Source organism: Phascolarctos cinereus, unplaced genomic scaffold (assembly GCF_003287225.1).
Source record: "Phascolarctos cinereus isolate Bilbo 61053 unplaced genomic scaffold, phaCin_HiC Scaffold_4;HRSCAF=312, whole genome shotgun sequence".
Taxonomy (NCBI): domain Eukaryota; kingdom Metazoa; phylum Chordata; class Mammalia; order Diprotodontia; family Phascolarctidae; genus Phascolarctos; species Phascolarctos cinereus.
Window position 1 is genome coordinate 224,314,460 of NW_027555847.1, and position 18,490 is coordinate 224,332,949.

Consider the following 18,490-nt stretch of genomic DNA (forward strand, 5'->3'; position numbering starts at 1 on the left):
CAAATTTTTCTTCCTCCATCTGCACCCACCTCCCCAAGACGGTAAAAAAAATCTCGTGTAGGTTATGCATGTGCAATCATATAAAATATATTTCTACATTATCTATGTTGTGAAAGAAGAATCAGAACAAAAGGGGAAAATTGCATGAAAAAAATAACAAAAGGACAAAAAGCAAGTGAAAATAGTATCCTTTGATCTGCATTTAGACTCAATTCTTTCTCTTTGTAGATAGCTTTTCCCATCACAAGTCTTTTGGAATTTTCTTGGATTCATGTATTTTTGAGGAGAGCTAAATCTATCATAGTTGATCATCACTCAGCATTTCTGCTACGGTGTACAATGTTCTCCTGCTTCTACTCACTTCACTTTGCATAAATTCGTGTATGTCTGTCCAGGTTTTGCTGAAATCCACCTGATTTTATTTGTGTCAAAGTGTTTTATAATTGAGTTCATATAGTTTCTGGGTGTGTCTTGGTAGGTAGACTCCCAAATATTTTCTATTGTCTAAGTTTATTTTAAATGGAATTTCTTTTTCTCTCTCGTGCTGCTGAGATTTGTTGATAACATATAGAAAAGTTGTTTATGTAAGTTTATTTTATATCCTGCAACTTTTGCTAAGATTGTAAATTTTATATTAGTTTTTTAGTTGATTCTCTGGCATTCTCTAAGTATACCATTGCATCATCAGCAAAGAGTTGATAGTTTTGTTTCCTCCTTGCCTGTTCTAATTCCTCCAATTTCCTTTTCTTCTCTTATTGCTAAAGCTAACATTTCTAGTACAATACTGAACAATAATGGGGATAATGGGCGTCCTTATTTCAACCCTGATCTTATTGGAAAAGCTTCATTATAAAGAATGTTCCCTTTGTTCCCATGCTGTGCAGTTTGTTTGTTTGTTTGTTTGTTTGTTTTTTAATAGGGATGGGTACAAAAGTATTTTCAGCATCTATTGAGATAATTATATAATTTTTGTTAGTTTTTTTTATTGATATGGTCAATTATACTAATACTTTCCCTAATATTAAACCAGTTCTTCATTCCTGTTAAAAATACCACCTGGTCATACAGTATGATTCTCATGAAAAATTACTGTAATCTCTTTGCTAATATTTTATTTAAAATTTTTATATTAATATTCCTTAGGGAAATTGGTCTCTAATATTCTTTCTCTGTTTTGGCTATTCTGTGTTTAGGCACTAGCACCAAACTTGTGCATTGACTTTGCCTATTTTGCCTTCTTTGCCTAGTTTTCCAAATACTTTATATAGTATTGGAATTAGTTGTTCTTTTTGGTTTTGTTTTTTAAGTTTAGTAGTGTGTTATTGTTTTCCCTTGTTCCATGTCAACAAAAATTTTAGTATTCATTTTTATAACATTTTGAGTTCCTAATTGTTCACCCTTCCTACCCCTCTTCGGAAAAATGGTATGCAGTTTGAAATACTTTATATATGTGCTATCATATAAAAATATTTCCATGTTAGTCACAGTTGTGAAAGAATAAACAGATCAAAAGGGAAAAAAACCATGAGAAAAAATAAAGTAAGTGAAAAAAATATGCTTCAATCTGCATTCAGAGGCCATTGGTTCCTTATCTGGATGTGGATAGCATTTTCTTTAATGAGTCCTTTGTACTTGTCTTGGAACATTGTGTGTGGCTGAGAAGAGCTGAGTCATTCATAGCTGATCATCACACAATGTTCCTGATACTGTGTACAGTGTTTTCCTGGTTCTGCTCATTTCACTGTGCATTAGTTCATGCAAATTTTTTCCAGGTTTTTCAGAAATCTAACTGTTCATCATTTCTTATTGCACAGTAGAATTCCATTACCTTCACATACCACTCTTTCTTCAGCCATTTCCCAATTGATGGGCATCCCCTGAATTTCCAAAATTTTGCTACTACAAAAAGGGCTGTTATAAATATTTTTGCACACGTGGGCCCTATTTCCTTTGGAGTACAGACCTAGTAGTAGTATTGCAAGTTCAAAGGATATGCACAATTTAGGTGCCTTTTGGGCATAGTCCCACAGATCAGTACATAACTCCACCAACAGTGCATTAATGCCCCAATTTTCCCACAACCTATCCAACATTTCATTTTGCATTTCTCTCATATTAGATAGTCTGATAGGTGTGAGGTTAATTTTTTGTTAAGTGTTTGGTATGATTCACTCATAAATCTATCTGGCACTGAATATTTTTTCTTAGGGAGCTAACTGATGGCTTCTTCAATTTCTTTTTCTAAAATGGTGCTATGTGTTTTATTTCCTTTTTCGAACATTTTCTGTTTTTCTTAATATTCATCCATTTCACTTAGATTGTCAGATTTATTGCCATAGAGTTTGGAAAATTAGCTCCTAATCATTTCTACAATTTTCTCTTCATTGGTCATGAATTCACCCTTTTCATTTTTGATACTGGTAATTAGACTTTCTCCCTTTTTTAAATCAAAGTAATCAAAGGTTTATCTCTTTTACCTGTTTTTTTTCATAAAATCAGCTCTTAGTTTTATTTTTTAGTTCAATAGTTGTCTTACCTTCAATTTTATTAATCTCTCTTTCCATTTTTGGAATTTCTCATTTGGCACTTAATTGGGGAATTTTAATTTGTTTTTTTTCCTACATTTTCTAGTTGCATGCCCCACTTTCTCTATTTTATTCATGTAAGCATTTAGAGATATAAATTTCATCCAACTTCTGCTTTGACTATCCTATACATGTTAGAATATTTTCTCATTATTTCCATTCTCTTTGATGAAATTCTTGTTATTGTGATTTGTTTTTTGACCCACTCATACAATTAGATTTTTTAGTTTCCAATAAATTTTTAATCTAACTTTCTATGTCCATTTATTACATGTAGTTTTATTGCATCATGACCTGAAAAACATGTATTTAATATTTCTGCATTTGATTGTGAGGTTTTAATGCTATATCAAATGGTCCATTTTTTATGTAGATGGCATGTACCAACAAGAAAAAAATATATCCTTTCTATCCCAATTCAGTTTTGTCCAGAGAGCTATCATACCTAACTGTTCTAAAATTCTATTCACCTCCTTAATTTTTTTCTTGTTTATTTTGTAGTTAGATTTATCTAGTTCTGAGAGGGAGAGGCTGAGGTCCCCCACTAGGAGAGTTTTGCTTTCTATTTCTTATTGTAATTAATTTAACTTTACCTCTAAGAATCTGGATATGAATCCACTCGGCACATACATGTTTAGTAATGATATTACTTTTTTGCAAATAGAACCTTTTAGCAAGATGTAGTTTCCATCTTTATGTCTTTTCATTAGACTCATTTTTGCTTTTTTTTATTTGTTTGTTTTTTATCAAGACTGCTGCCCCTGTTTTGTTTTCTTTTCTACTTTAACTTAAGGATCATATACTCTGTTCCAGGCTGTTACCTTTACCCTGTGTGTACCTCTCTGCTTCTAACATGTTTCTATTTTTATTATTATTAATTTATTTTGATTCATCAACAATCACTTCCATATGCTTTTGAGTTGGAAAACATTTCTCCCCCTTCCTCCCCCCACCCTCCCCAAGATGGCACACAATCTGATATAGGCTTTACATTTACATACCCATTAAACATATTTTCACATTAGTGAAGTTGTAAGTAAAAATTAAAACCAATAGGAGGAACCATCAGAAAGATGAAACAAAACTAAACAGAAGGTAAAAATAAGTGAGCGATTCGACTTCCATAGTTCTTTCTTTGGATGTGGACAGCATTTTCCATCCGAGGCCTCTGGAGATGTCTTAGATCCTGTAATGCTGAGAAGGTTCAGTTTAACAATCTTAGTCATTGCATAACATGGCTGTTATTGTGTACAAAGTCCTCTTGGTTCTGCTCACTTCACTCAGCATCAGACCATATAAGTCTTTCCAGGTTTTTCTGAAGTCAGCCTGTTCATCATTTCTTATAGCACAATAGTATTCCATTACATTCATATACCACAACTTGCTCAGCCATTCCCCAATGGATGGGCATCCTCTCAATTTCCAATTCTTTGCCACCACAAAAAGAGCTGCTATGAATATTTTTGTACCTGCAGGTCCTTTTCCCATTTGTTTTATCTCTTTGGGATATAGCCCTAGAAGTGCTATTGCTGGATCAAAGGGTATGCACATTTTTGTAGCCCTTTGGGCATAGTTCCAAATTGTTCTCCAAAATGGTTGGATCATTTCACAACTCCACCAACAATGTATTAGTGTTCCAATTTTCCCACATCTTCTCCAACATTTATCATTTTCCTGTTTTGTCATGTTGGCCAATCTGATAGGTGTGATGTGGTACCTCAGAGTTGTTTTGATTTGCATTTCTCTAATCAATATGATTTAGAGCATTTTTTCATATGACTATAGATGGCTTTAATTTCTTCATCTGAGAACTGTCTGTTCATATCCTTTGACCATTTATCAATTGGGGAATGGCTTGTGTTCTTATAAATTTGTCTTAATTCTCTATATTTTTAGAAATGAGGCCTTTATCAGAGAGACTGGTTGTAAAAATTCTTTCCCAATTTTCTACCTTCCTTCTAATCTTAGTTGCATTGGCTTTGTTTGTGCAAAAACTTTTCAATTTAATGTAATCAAAATTATCCATTTTGCTTTTCATAATGTTCTCTATCTCCTGTTTGGTCATGAATTCTTCTGTTCTCCATAGATCTGATAGGTAAACTATTCCTTGTTCTCCCAGTTTACTTATGGTATCAGCCTTTATATCTAAGTCATGAACCCATTTTGACTTTATTTTGGTATATGGTGTGAGATTTGGGTCTATGCCTAGTTTCTGCCATACTCTTTTCCAGTTTTCCCAGCAGTTTTTTTCAAAGAGTGGGTTCTTATCCCAGAAGCTGGGGTCTTTGGGTTTATCAAATAATAGATTACTATAGTCATTGACTACTGTGTCTTGCATATTTAACCTATTCCACTGATCCACCTCCCTATTTCTTAGCCAGTACCAAGCAGTTTTGATGATTGCTGCTTTATAATACAATTTAAGATCTGGAATTGCTAGGCCACCTTCCCCTGCATTTCTTTTCATTAGTTCCTTTGATATTCTGGACCTTTTGTTTTTCCAAATGAATCTTGTTATTATTTTTTCTAACTCTATAAAATAATTTTTGGTAGTTTGATTGGTATGGCACTGAATAAGTAAATTAGCTTAGGTAGGATTGTCATTTTTATTATATTAGCTCGGCCTACCCATGAGCAACTGATGTTTTTCCAATTATTTAGATCTGATTTTATTTGTGTGAAAAGTGTTTTGTAATTGTGTTCATAGAGTTCCTGGGTTTGTTTCGGAGGTAGACTCCTAAATATTTTATAATGTCTACAGTAAGTTTAAATGGGATTTCTCTTTCTATCTCTTGCTGTTGGGCTTTGTTGGTAATATATAGAAATGCTGATGATTTATGTGGGTTTATTTTATAGCCTGCAACTTTGCTAAAGTTGTTTATTATTTCAAGTAGTTTTTTACTTGATTCTCTAGGATTCTCTAAGTATATCATCATGTCATCTGCAAAGAGTGATAGCTTTGTTTCTTCTTTGCCTATTCTAATGCCTTCAATTTCTTTTTCTTCTCTTATTGCTAAAGCTAAGGTTTCCAGTACAATATTGAATAACAGTGGTGATAATGGACATCCTTGTTTCACCCCGATCTTATTGGAAATGCTTCTAGCCTGTCCCCATTACATATAATGCTTGCTGAAGGTTTTAGATATATGCTATTTATTATTTTAAGGAAGACTCCATTTATACCTATGCTTTCTAGTGTTTTTAATAGGAATGGGTGTTGTATTTTATCAAAAGCTTTTTCTGCATCTATTGAGATGATCATATGGTTTCTGTTGGTTTTGTTGTTGATATGCTCAATGATGCTGATAGTTTTCCTAATATTGAACCAAGCCTGCATTCCTGGTATAAATCCTACCTGGTCATAGATGTTATTCTTGTGATAAGTTGCTGCAATCTACTTGCTAGTATTTTGTTTAAAATTTTTGCATCTATATTCATTAGAGAAATTGGTCTATAATTTTCTTTCTCTATTTTGACTCTTCCTGGTTTAGGTATCAACACCATATTTGTATCATAAAAAGAATTTGGTAAGACTCCTTCTTCACCTATTTTCCCAAATAGTCTATATAGTATTGGAATTAATTGTTCTTTAAATGTTTGATAGAATTCGCATGTAAATCCATCTGGCCCTGGAGATTTTTTCCTATGGAATTCATCAATGGCTTATTCAATTTCTTTTTCTGAGATGGGGTTATTTAAGTATTTTACTTCCTCTTTGTTAATCTGGGCAATTTTATTTTTGTAAATATGTATCCATTTCACTAAGATTGTCAAATTTGTTGGCATATAGTTGGGCAAAATAATTCCTAATTATTGTTTTAATTTCCTCTTCCTTGGTGGTAGCTTCACCCTTTTCATTCTTGATACTAGTAATTTGGTTTTCTTCTTTCTTTTTTTAATTAAATTAACCAAAGGCTTATCTATTTTATTGGTTTTTTCATAAAACCAGCTCTTAGTTTTATTTATTAGTTCAATAGTTTTCTTAATTTCAATTTTATTAATTTTTCCTTTGGTTTTCAATATTTCTAATTTGGTGTTTAGTTGAGGATTTTTAATTTGTTCTTTTTCTAGTTTTTTTAGTTGTATGCCCAATTCATTAATCTCCTCTTTTTCTATTTTATTTATGTAAGCATTTAGAGATATAAAACTTCCCCTAAGAACTGCTTTCGCTGCATCCCATAGGTTTTGGTATGTTGTCTCATTATTGTCATTCTCTTGAATGAAATTATTGATTGTTTCTATGATTTGTTGTTTGACCCAATCATTTTTTAGGATTAGATTATTTAGTTTCCAATTATTTTTTAGTCTATCTTTCCATGGCCCTTTATTACATATAATTTTTATTGTCATGATCTGAAAAGGATGCATTTAATATTTCTGCCTTTCTGCATTGGATTGTGAGGTTTTTATGCCCTAGTACATGGTCAATTTTTGTGTATGTGCCATGTACTGCAAAAAAAGTATATTCCTTTCTATCCCCATTCAGTTTTCTCCAGAGGTCTATCATACCTAACTTTTCTAATGTTCTATTCACCTCCTTAACTTCTTTCTTGTTTATTTTGTGGTTAGACTTATCTAGTGCAGAGGGGAGGTTCAGGTCCCCCACTAGTATAGTTTTGCTGTCTATTTCTTCCTGTAACTCCCTGAACTTCTCCTGTAAGAATTTGGATGCTATACCATTTGGTGCATATATGTTTAGTAATGATATTACTTCATTGTCTATGGTGCCTTTTAGCAGGATGTAGTTTCCTTCCTTATCTCTTTTGATTAGATCTATTTTTGCTTTTGCTTTGTCTGAGATCAGGATTGCTACCCTGCTTTTTTACTTCAGCTGACGCATAATATATTCTGCTCCAGCCTTTTACCTTTACCCTGTATGTGTCACTCTTTTTCAAATGTGTTTCCTGTAAACAACATATTGTAGGATTATGGTTTTTAATCCATTCTGCAATCCTTTCCGTTTTATGGGAGAGTTCATCCCATTCACATTCACAGTTATGATTACTATCTGTGTCTTTTTCTCCATCCTTTTCCCCCATTTATGCTTTTCTTTCTCCTTTTTCCTTTCCCCTTCACTAGTGTTTTGCTTTTGACCACCTCCTTCAGTCCCTTCCCCCTTTTATTATCCCTTTCCCTTTTCTTCCCCTTTCGTCTTACTGCTGCTTCCCTCCCTTCTTCCCCTCCCTTTTCTTTCCCCCTCCCTTTTCTTTCCCCTTTTCCCTCCTACTGCCTATAGGGCAAGTTAGATTTCTATACCTAACTGATTATATTATGCCCTTCTTGAGCCAAATCTGATGAGAGTAAGGTTCAAACAATGCTCCCCCCCTTCTTTCCCTCTGCTGTAATAGGATTTTGTGTCTTTTCCTGTAATGTAATTTACCCTTGTCTGCCTCCTCCTTTCTCAGTACATTTTCTAAGATCAGATTGATCCACTTATTTGGATCCATTTAACCCACTTGATTAGATTTTTTTTTATCATTACATCAAAGTCAACTAATATCCACCCTCTTTATGTATACTCCTTTAACAAGGTGTAATAACAATACAGTTCTCAAGGGTTGCAAGTCTCATATTCCCTTGTAGGGGTTTAAACAGCCCCCCCTTATTAACAACATATTGTATCTTCTGTCCCATTTACCTTTTTAAGTCCTTCTTGAGTCCTGTACTTGAAGATCAAATTTTTTGTTGAGCTCTGGTCTTTTTATCAGGAAAGTTTGGAAGTCTCCTATTTGTTGAATATCCACCTCCTCCCTTGAAAAATGATGCTCATTTTTGCTGGGTAATTGATCCTTGGCTGCATTCCAAGCTCCTTTGCCTTATGGAATATCATGTTCCATGCCCTGCTCTTTTAATGTAGAAGCTGCAAGGTCCTGTGTAATCCTGACTGTGGTTCCATGATATTTAAATTGTTTCTTTCTGGCTGCTTGCAGCACCTTCTCTTTCATCTGGTAATTTTGGAATTTTGCTATTATATTCCTTGGCATTGTCAATTTGGGATCTCTTTCAGGTGGTGATCGGTGGATTCTTTCTATGGTTATTTTCCCTTCTGGTTCTAGGACTTGGGCAGTTTTCCTTTATGATTTCCTGAAAGATACTGTCCAGGCTCTTTTTTCATCATGATTTTCAGGTAGTCCAATAATTTTTAAATTGTCTCTCCTGAGTCGATTTTCCAGGTCGTTGTTTTACTGATGAGGTATTTTACATTTTCATTTTTTTCATTTTTTTGTTTCTGTTTGACTGATTCTTGCTCTCTCATAGAGACATTAGTTTCCATTTGTCCAATTCTAGTTTTTAACAGATTGTTTTCTTCTGTTAGTTTTTGTACTTCCTTCTTCAATTGGCCAATTGTGTTTTTTAGGGACTTGTTTTCTTCAGTGTATTTTTTTTCCAATTGGCCAATTGTATTTTTGAAGGACTCTTTACCTCTCTCATTTGACTATTAAAATCCTTCTTGAGCTCTTCTAAGAAGGCTTTTTGGGCTTCAGACCAGTTCATATTCCCTTTTGTTGTTGCAGATGTGGGTTTGTTGACAATGCTGTCCTCTTCAGAATTTCTGTCTTGATCTTCACTCTTCTCATAATACGAATCTATGGTATGTTTCTTTTTACTCATGGTGTTTCTTTATTCCCTGGCCTTTAAAGAGATTGAGCTCTCCTGCTGGGGAACAGAGGGTACTGACCCAAGCTTCTTGTGTTGGGAGCCTAGGTCTTGGTCACTGGCTTTGTGTGCTGGGGCCTCTTATGCTGGCAATTGGAGGCTGTAGGTTTCTGGCAGCTTACCTGTGTTGGGCTGGAATCAGCAAGGCTGGAACTTTCAGGCAATTCTAGGTTGCCTGCTTTTCCTTTCCTTTAGCTTTCTTCAGCTCCTTTTAGATGGGTGCTGCAGGGTGTTTATCTGCCTGGGGCCCCCTGCAGTGTTGTCTCCCTCATTTCTGCTAATGCAGGAGATTCCTTTGCGGTGGAGTGCCAAGGCTCCTGGTGGTTTTCTGAGCTGGGTTCCACCGGTTTCCCCACCCTCACTGAGGTACTTGGAAGTCCAGGTGTTGGTGTTTGTCTGCTCTACCACCTGGGCTTCAGGATTTCGTCACAATTGGAGGCTTCAGGGCTCCTAAGGCTCACCTGGTGTTGGGTTGGAATTAGCAAGACTGGGGCTTTAGGAAGCCTTTAGGTTGTTTTCTTCACCTCCTTTCAGATGAATGCCACAGGGTACTTGTCTGCCTGGGGCCCCTTGTAGTTCTCCCTTATTTTGCCGAGTCACTGGGAGACCCGTTTGCTGGGCTGCTGCACTGCTGCTCCTCGTCTTTCTTCTAGTTCAGGTGTTTCACCGTTTTTTTTCTGTGGTGATATTTTCTGGGTTTTCAGAGGTTGATAGGGGAGAGTGAGAGCGACTACCTTTTCACTCCACCATCTTGGCTCCTGGAAGCGGAAGTTCCTAACATGTTTCTTGTAAACAACATATTGTAGGATTATGGTTTTTAATCAACTCTGCTATCTGCTTCCATTTTATGGGACAGTACATCCCATTCACATTCACAGTTATGATTCCTACCTGTGTACTTCTTCCTATTTTTTTTCCTACTTACACTTTTTTGCCTCTTTTCACCATATCCCTCCTTGCCAGTGTTTTACTTCTGACCACTGCCTCTATCAATCTGTCCTCCCTTCTACCAGCCCTCCCTCCATTTTATTTCTGCTTTTTCCTTTTACTTCTCTATAGGGAAAGATAAATTTCTAAACCCCACTGAGTGTGCATGTTATTCCTTCTTTGAGCCAAATCTAATGCTAACCTCCCCCTTTTCTTACCTTCTACTGTAATAAGTCTTATGCAACTATTCATGTGATGTAATTTATCCTATTTTCCTCCCCCATTTCTTTTCTTTCAGTACAATCCTTTTTTCACTCTTTAATTTTTCTATATCTTCATATCAAAGTCAACTTATACCCATACCCTCTATCTATGCACATCCCTTCTAATTTCCCTAATAGAGATACAGTTCTCAAAAGTTAAAAGGATCATCTTCCCATGTAGGGATTTAAATGGTTTAACCATATTGAACAATGTATTGTTTCTTTTTTCTTTCTTGTTTACCTTTTTCTGCTTCTCTTGAATCTTGTATTTGATGATCAAATTTTTTTGTGTAGCTCTGGTCTTTTCATCAGGAAAGTTTGAAAGCCCCCTACTTCATTGAATATCCAACTTTTTTTGCCTTAAAGATTATGCTCAGTTTTGCTGCATGGTTTATTCTGGGTTGTGATCCAAGGTCCTTTCCCTTCTAAAATATCATATTCCATGCCCTTTGATCCTTTGATGTAGAAACTGTTAAATACTAAGAAATCTGAATGTGGCTCCTTGATAACTGAAATGTTTTTTTTCAAGGCTCTTACAGTATTTTTTCCTTGATCTAGTAACACTGGAATTTGACTACAATATTCCTTGGAATTTTCATTTTGGAATCTCTTTTAGGAAGTGATCAGTAGATTCTTTCAATAATCATTTTACCCTCAGATTCTGGTATATCAGGACAGTTTTCTTTGATAATTTCTTGAAAGGTACTGTCCATGTCCTGATTTTGATTATGGCTTTCAGGTAATCCAATGATTCTGACACTGTTTTCTTAGATCTATATTTCAGGTCAGCTGTTTTTTCCAATGAGGTACTTTACTTTCTCTATTTTTCATCTTTTGAATTTCTTTGATTCAGTCTTGATGCCTCACAGAGTCATTAGCTTCCACCTGACCCATGCTAACTTCTAAGGAGTGTTTTCCTCAAATAGCTTTTCTATTTTCTTTCTTATTTGGCCAATTGTACATTTTAATGAATCGTTTTCTTCAGTGGATTTTTGTATCTTCTTTTCATCTGGTCAATTCTATTTGTTGAGCAGTTGTTTTCATTATCCAGACTGTTGACTCTTTTTTCATAATTCTCTTGCATCACTCTCAAGTCTATTTCCAATTTTTCTTCAGCCTTTCTTATATTATTTTTTTAGATTGTATATTTTTTTAAATTAATTTATTTATTTTTAGTTTTCAACATTCACTTTCAAAAGATTTTGAGTTCCAAATTTTCTCCCCATCTTATCCCTCACCCCACACCAAGATAGCATGCATTCTGAATACCCCTTCTCCTAATCTGCCCTCCTTTCTATCTCCCCCCCTTCTCTTATCCCCTTCCCCTTCTATTTTCCTATAGGGCAGGATAGATTTCTATACCCCATTGCCTGTATATCTTATTTCCCAGTTGCATGGGAAAACCACTATTTTAACATTTCTTTTTAAAACTTTGGGTTCCAAATTTTCTCCCCTCCTCCCACCTCACCCACCCTCATTGAGAAGACAAGCAAATCGATACAGGTTATACATGTGTAGTCTCATACTATTTTTAAACTCCTTTGTGAGCTCTTCCATGCATTCTTTCTGGGCTTGAGAGAACGTCCTGTTTTTGGAGGGTTTTCTCCATGAATGTTTTGACATTTTGTCCTCTTCTGAGTTTGTGTCTTGGTCTTCTCTGTCACCATAATAACTTTCTATGGTTAAGTATTTGTTTGGTTGTTTTTGGCTCCTCTTTTTAGTACTTTTTCCTTTCTTTTAAATTTGAGCTCCACTCCCAGGGAGGAAGGGGCACTGTCTCAGGCTTCCCTCACTGTTTACCTGGTAGTGAACTGATGTTGCCCTGAGGCCCATGAGAGATCCTCATATCTGGTGCACTGAGGGGGAAAAGTAGGGGGTGGCTGCTAGAGACCAATAGGGTCTGGAATCTTACTTGGTGCAGAGCTGGGGTCCCAGTGGTGGTGTCTTGCATATGCTGAGTCCAGTGGGGTGTTTCTCCTTTTCCCTGGGGGCTACACTGAAGTACATAGAGATCAAGCCTCTGGAGACTGCTTGTTTACCTTAGGCTGTTCTGTAACACATGGAGGTCTGACCTCTGAAGGATGCCAGTTTCCCCAGGGCTATGCTGAGACAGATGATGGTAAATTAGTGCTGAGCTGTCTGATTAGGCACCCACAGGGCTAGTGACTGTCCGTTTGGCCAAGATTATTGCTGAAGCAGGTGGCAGTGGCTGAATACTCTGCTTGCTGTTTGCTTACATATCTGTAGGGCTGCCATCTACATATTTGCCCAGGGCTGTGCTGAAGCAAGTAAATGTCTGTTCACTGGAGGATGCCTGTTTTCCCATAGCTACACTGTAGTACATGATGATTCCCACAGCTGGAGTCTGCTGCTTCCCCTGGCAAAGGGGAGGCACATGGGGGAGGTCGTCCTGCTGCTTATGAAAATTATGGGAAAAGTCAGGGGTAACAGCTGTTACCTCACCTGGAAATTCTTGTGCCAGTTAAATCACAGGTCTCCTAGCTATTCTCCAGATCTCTGAGGGCAGATGGCTCAAAAGGAAATTCTCTTTGAATCAATGTCTAAATCTTCCAGAGAATATTGATAACACTGACAACCACTAAGGCAGCATTTAGTGTAAAATGTTCAGTCTCTAAGACTTGTTAATGGAACCCTTTATGAAAAGAGGGCCTAATTACTACTATACACTTCATTCTATAACACTAAAGGAAAATTGCATTATAACTTATCTTTGGGAAATCTAAGGTCTCACAAAGAATCACAATATCCTACACCTTGAATTGAAAGTCCAAATCTCTCATTTAACACATGAGGAAACTGAGGCCAAAGGAGAATAATTGACTTGCCCAAAGTTACATATGTAATAAGCATCAGAACTGGCATTTGTACCAAAGTCTACTGAGCCAAGAGCAAATGCTGTTTCCACAGTGCAAAGAAAGTAATGGTAAACTTATAGAAACTCACTTTACGATAAGAAAGAAGATTTCCAAGGAAAGGAAGAGGTGCTGGTCCCGGAATTCCCATGTCCTTAAAGAGCCTGTGTGTCCAGGTCCCATATCTATAAAGTGAAGGGGAAAAATACAGAGACATTAGAATCAAGGCAAAGACCAAAGACATAAATGGCATAATCCACTTGCCAGTAATCAGAAGGAGAGGAGCTATAAAGGTAACTCTGAGGTAAGCCTTTGTTCTCTCAGAGCCAGATGCCAACTGGGCACTTCCAGAAATGTTTCATGGCTCCCACAAACATCCTTAGACATTACAACACCAGGCTGAAAGTCCTTAAAGTCCCACCTGAGACTCAGTAAGGCCAGAGACAACACATTAGGTGTAGTCAGGTTTGACAAACCTTGAGTAAACCATTGCTGCTGGAATAAAATGTCCCTCCATCTGGACATATTTCATCATTACTAGAGCTTAACTCTACTGTGTAATGACTAAGACCAAGTCTCTGTTGCCAGACTTGACCCAGTCTGGGCTCAATACACCATACATATACATCCAAGGCAGCTCAGTATATGTACCTCAGACATGAAGGCCTTCTCTCCAGGACCCAACCAAAATGTGGTGCCTCAGCCACCAGACCACTCATCTTTAGAACCAGAGTACCAGACACCACAATCACAATTTCCAACTCAACTTAATGACCCAACCCAACACCAAAGACTTAGATACCACATCTCTTAGTGTTAGGACCTTATATGCAGGAATAGCTATTTATTCCTAATATTCCTCCCTCCTTGATACTAAAAAGAGAAATGACTGTTGCTATGCCTAGCATTCTCTTACTATTTACTCTTTCAATTCATACAGAGTTCTCTGATGACTAAGCAAAATATAGATATACTGGTTCTGGTAAGGGGTTAATATACTCATTCTTCACTTCTTATTACTACTCCCAGACCCTTCCTAAGGCACCACTTACTAAGCTGTCCTCCTTTGAATTTCACTCTTCCCAGATACATCTTACCCAATCCAGTTCTGGAGGCAGTTACATACTGGATTACAGCTGTCTTTTATCAAACACTTCAGATGCTGGCTCACTCTTCCTCTTCAACCTGACCTTACCATTATGCTAGGTGACATAAATATTAAGTTACTCCCCTAAATACTCTGACCTCCCTACTCCTTAACCTCAACTTCCATGTCTTGTTTCTTCATTTCCCATCAGTCACTTCGAAGAATAATAGCAACCATAATTTCATTATCACCTCAAATATTCCACTTTTATGGTCAAAGATGCTAAAATTTCTCTGTCTGAACACATCTTATGATTTCTTTTCTCTCAACATCTTATGTTTCATAATCTTATTATTCTTCTTTGCCTCAAACTCTTGTACCTGAACCACAAGCATTTGGTATCCTCTTAGCCTCTGGCTTTGCTTTTTTTGATAAAAATCATAATTTTATATTAGCAAGTATTGGCTAACCTCCCTACATCCTCTTCACACACACACACACACACACACACACACACACACAGAGTGAAGAGAAAAAGGGAAACAAAATCTAACAAATGAACAGTCCTGAAAAACACATCCCCACATTGTCCATATCTAAAAATATATGCCTCCCTCTTAATAGTTAGTCATCACCTCTAACAGGAGATGCAGAGCATTCTAAATTATTAATCATTTGGACTCATGGTTAATTATTATGACGCTCAGAGTTCTAGGATTTTAAAACTTGACTACTTCAAAAAACATTAGAACATTAATTATTCTTTTGGTTCTGGTCATTTTTGCTTGTATTCAGTTCAAAGTGAGGTTCAAATCATACCCTTCCCACATCCTTCTTCATTTCTTTGAATTATTAATACAATTCTACTTAAATTTCTACTTTGAATTCTACTCCAATATTGGCATATGTCTCCTCCATTCCTCTTCTTTTCTTCTCCAGTATATTCTTTCTCTCCTCCCTTTCCTTTCTCCTTTAATATCATCAAAACATTACAAAAATTACTTACAAGATCTCCATCTTATCTGGCCCTTCTGTGACTTCTTCTGCCACTATAGTTCTTAGCAGATACTGCATTCTATCTCTTACCCAATTGGAATGCAAACACTTCATCCCTAAGAGACTTCATTCTTCTCCAGTTGCTCACCTTACTATCTCTTTACACTCAAATGTCTAGTTTAAACTTTCTACTTTATTCTGGTCTTTTCTTCAAGAATACTTGAAAGTTTTCTATTTCATCATCAATCCTTTTTCCTGGAATATAATTAAGCTCAGTTTTACTGGGTAAGTTATTCTTAGTTTTAAGTGCATGTCTTTTGTTTTGGGGAACACCATTTACCACACTTTCCTCTTCCCTTTAATGTAAGCTGCTAAATATTACCAGATCCTGTCTCTGGCTACTTATAACTTAAATTCTCTCTTTCTCAGTATTTGCAATAGTTGCTTTCCTTTAGAACCTTTGCATATTAGTTCTGACATTCCCAGAGGTTTTCATTTAGGCATCTCATTCCAGAACTGTGGCAAATCCTTTCAATTTTTACTTTGCCCTCTAGTTAAATGAAATCTGAGAAGTTTTCTCTTCTGATTTCCTGAAACATGATTTCCGACCTCTTTTTTCTGGTTATCACTTTCAAGTAGAAATTTGATTCTTAAAACATTTCTTCTTGCTACTGTTTCTGGGAGCCAAGATGGCAGAGTGAAAAGGTAGTTGCTCTCACCCTCCCCTATCAACCTCTGAAAGCCCAGAAAATATCACCCCAGGAAAAACCCTGGAATAGCTGAACCAGAAGAAATGAAGGCAGCAGCAATGCAGAAGCTCAGGTAATTTGAGGGATTAACTGGAAAGGCCTTTCTTGCTCTGGGGGAAGCAGGGCAGTACAAAATGGGAGGCATCCCAGCAAGCTAGCAGAAAGCCCCACTTTAGCACACCAGAAGCAAATCCTGAAACCCAGGTGGTGGAGCAGGCAAACACCAAAACCTGGACCTCCAAGTGCCTCAATGAGGGTGAGGGGAACCTGTGGGAGCCAGCTCAGAAAACCACTAGATGCCTTGGCATCCTATAGCAAATGGGTCTCCCAGTGCCTCAGCAAACATAAAGGAAGCAGCACTACAAAGGGCCCCAGGTGGGTAAACACTCTGCAATATCCATCTTAAAGGAGCTGAAAAAAATGAAAGGAAAGGAAAAAGCAGGCAACCTAGAGTTGCCTGAAAGTTCCAGCCTTGCTGATACCAGTCCAATACCAGGTAAGTTGCCAGAACCCTACAGCCTCCAATTGCCAACATCAGAGGCCCCAGCACACAAAGCCAGTGACCAAGACCTAGTCTCCCAACACAAGAAGCTTGGGTCAGTGCCCTCTGCTCCCCAGCAGGAGAGCTCATTATCTTTAAAGGCCAGGGAATAAGGAAACACCATGAGTAAAATGAAATACACCACAGATGCATATCATGAGAACAGTGAAGATCAAGGCACATATTCTGAAGAGGACAACATTATCAACAAACCCACATCTGCAACCTCAAAAGGGAATATGAACAGTTCTGAAGCCCAAAAATCCTTCTTAGAAGAGCTCAAGAAGGATTTTAAAAATCAAATGAGAGAAGTAGAAGAGTCCTTAAAAAATACAATTGACCACCTGGGGGAAAAAAGTACACTGAAGAAAACAATTCCCTAAAAAATACAGTTGGCCAAATGGGGAAAGAGGTACAAAATCTAACAGAAGAAAATAATTTCTTAAAAATTAAAATCATGTAAATAGAAGTGAATGACCCTATGAGAGAGCAATAATCAGTCAAACAGAAATTAAAAAATGAAAAAGAAGTAGATGAAAACATAAAATACCTCATTGGTAAAACAACTGACCTGGAAAATCAATCTAGGAGAGACAATTTAAAAATTATTGGTCTACCTGAAAATCACAATAAAAAAAGAGCTCGGATAGCATCTTTCAGAAAATCATAAAGGAAAACTGTGCTGAGGTTCTAGAACCAGAAAGCAAAATAGCCATAATAAGAATCCACTGATCACCTCCTGAAAGAGATCCCAAATTGAAAATGCCAAGGCATATAGTAGCCTAATTCCAAAATTACCAGGTGAAATAGAAAATACTGCAAGCAACCAGAAAGAAACAATTTAAATATCATGGAACCACAATCAGGATTACACAGGACCTTGCATCTTCTACATTAAAAGACCGTAGGGCATGGAACATTATATTCTGTAAGGCAAAGGAGCTTGGATTACAACCAAGGATCAACTACACAGAGAAAAGGAGCATGATTTTTCAGGGGAGGAGATGGATATTCAACAAAATATGGGATCTCCAAACCTTCCTGATAAAAAGACCAGAGCTCAACAGAGAATTTGATTTTCAAGGACAAGATTCAAGAAAGACATAAAAAGGGAAATGGGACAGAAATATATAATATGTTGTTAATAAGGGTGGAGTGTTTACATCTGTACAAGGGAAAATGACACTTGCAACTCTTAAGAACTGTATTGTTGTTACACCATGTTAAAGGAGTATACATGAAGAGGGTGGATATCTGTTGACTTTGATGTAATGATAAAAAAAATTAATCAAGTGTGTTAAATGGATCCAAATAAGTGCATTAATCTGATCTTAGAAAATGTACTTAAAAGAAGGAGACAGACAAGGGTCAATTACATTACAGGAAAAGACAGAAAATCCTAATACAGCAGAGGGAAAGAAGGGAGGGGGTGAGCATTGTTTGAACCTTGCTGTCGTCAGATTTGGCTCAAGAAGGGAATAACATAGTTAGATATAGAAATCTAACTTGCCCTATAGGCAGTAGGAGGGAAAAGGGGAAAGAAAAGGGAAGGGGGACAGAAGGGAGGGAAGAAGCAGTAAGGGTAAAGGGGAAGAAAATGGAAAGGGATAATAAGGACTGAAGGAGGCAGTGGTCAAAAGCAAAAACACTATTGGAGGTGGGGAGGATGGAGAAAGGAGAAAGAAAAGTATAACCGGGGGGGTAAGGGATGGATGGAGAAAAAGACACAGATAGTAATCGTAACTGTGAACGTGAATGGGATGAAGTCTCCCATAAAATGGAAATGGATAGCAGAATGGATTAAGAACCATA

General features: G+C 36.8%; 1 protein-coding gene across 1 annotated transcript in view; it reads right to left on the reverse strand.

Moving 5' to 3' along the window:
- Positions 1 to 18,490, reverse strand: part of LOC110201912 (cytochrome P450 3A24-like) — a 49,245-nt gene that overhangs the window by 25,179 nt on the left and 5,576 nt on the right. Inside the window, exon 2 of the mRNA XM_020977780.2 lies at positions 13,397 to 13,490. Within this exon, the coding sequence (XP_020833439.1) occupies positions 13,397 to 13,490 (94 nt within the window). The remainder of the gene's footprint in view (positions 1 to 13,396; positions 13,491 to 18,490) is intronic.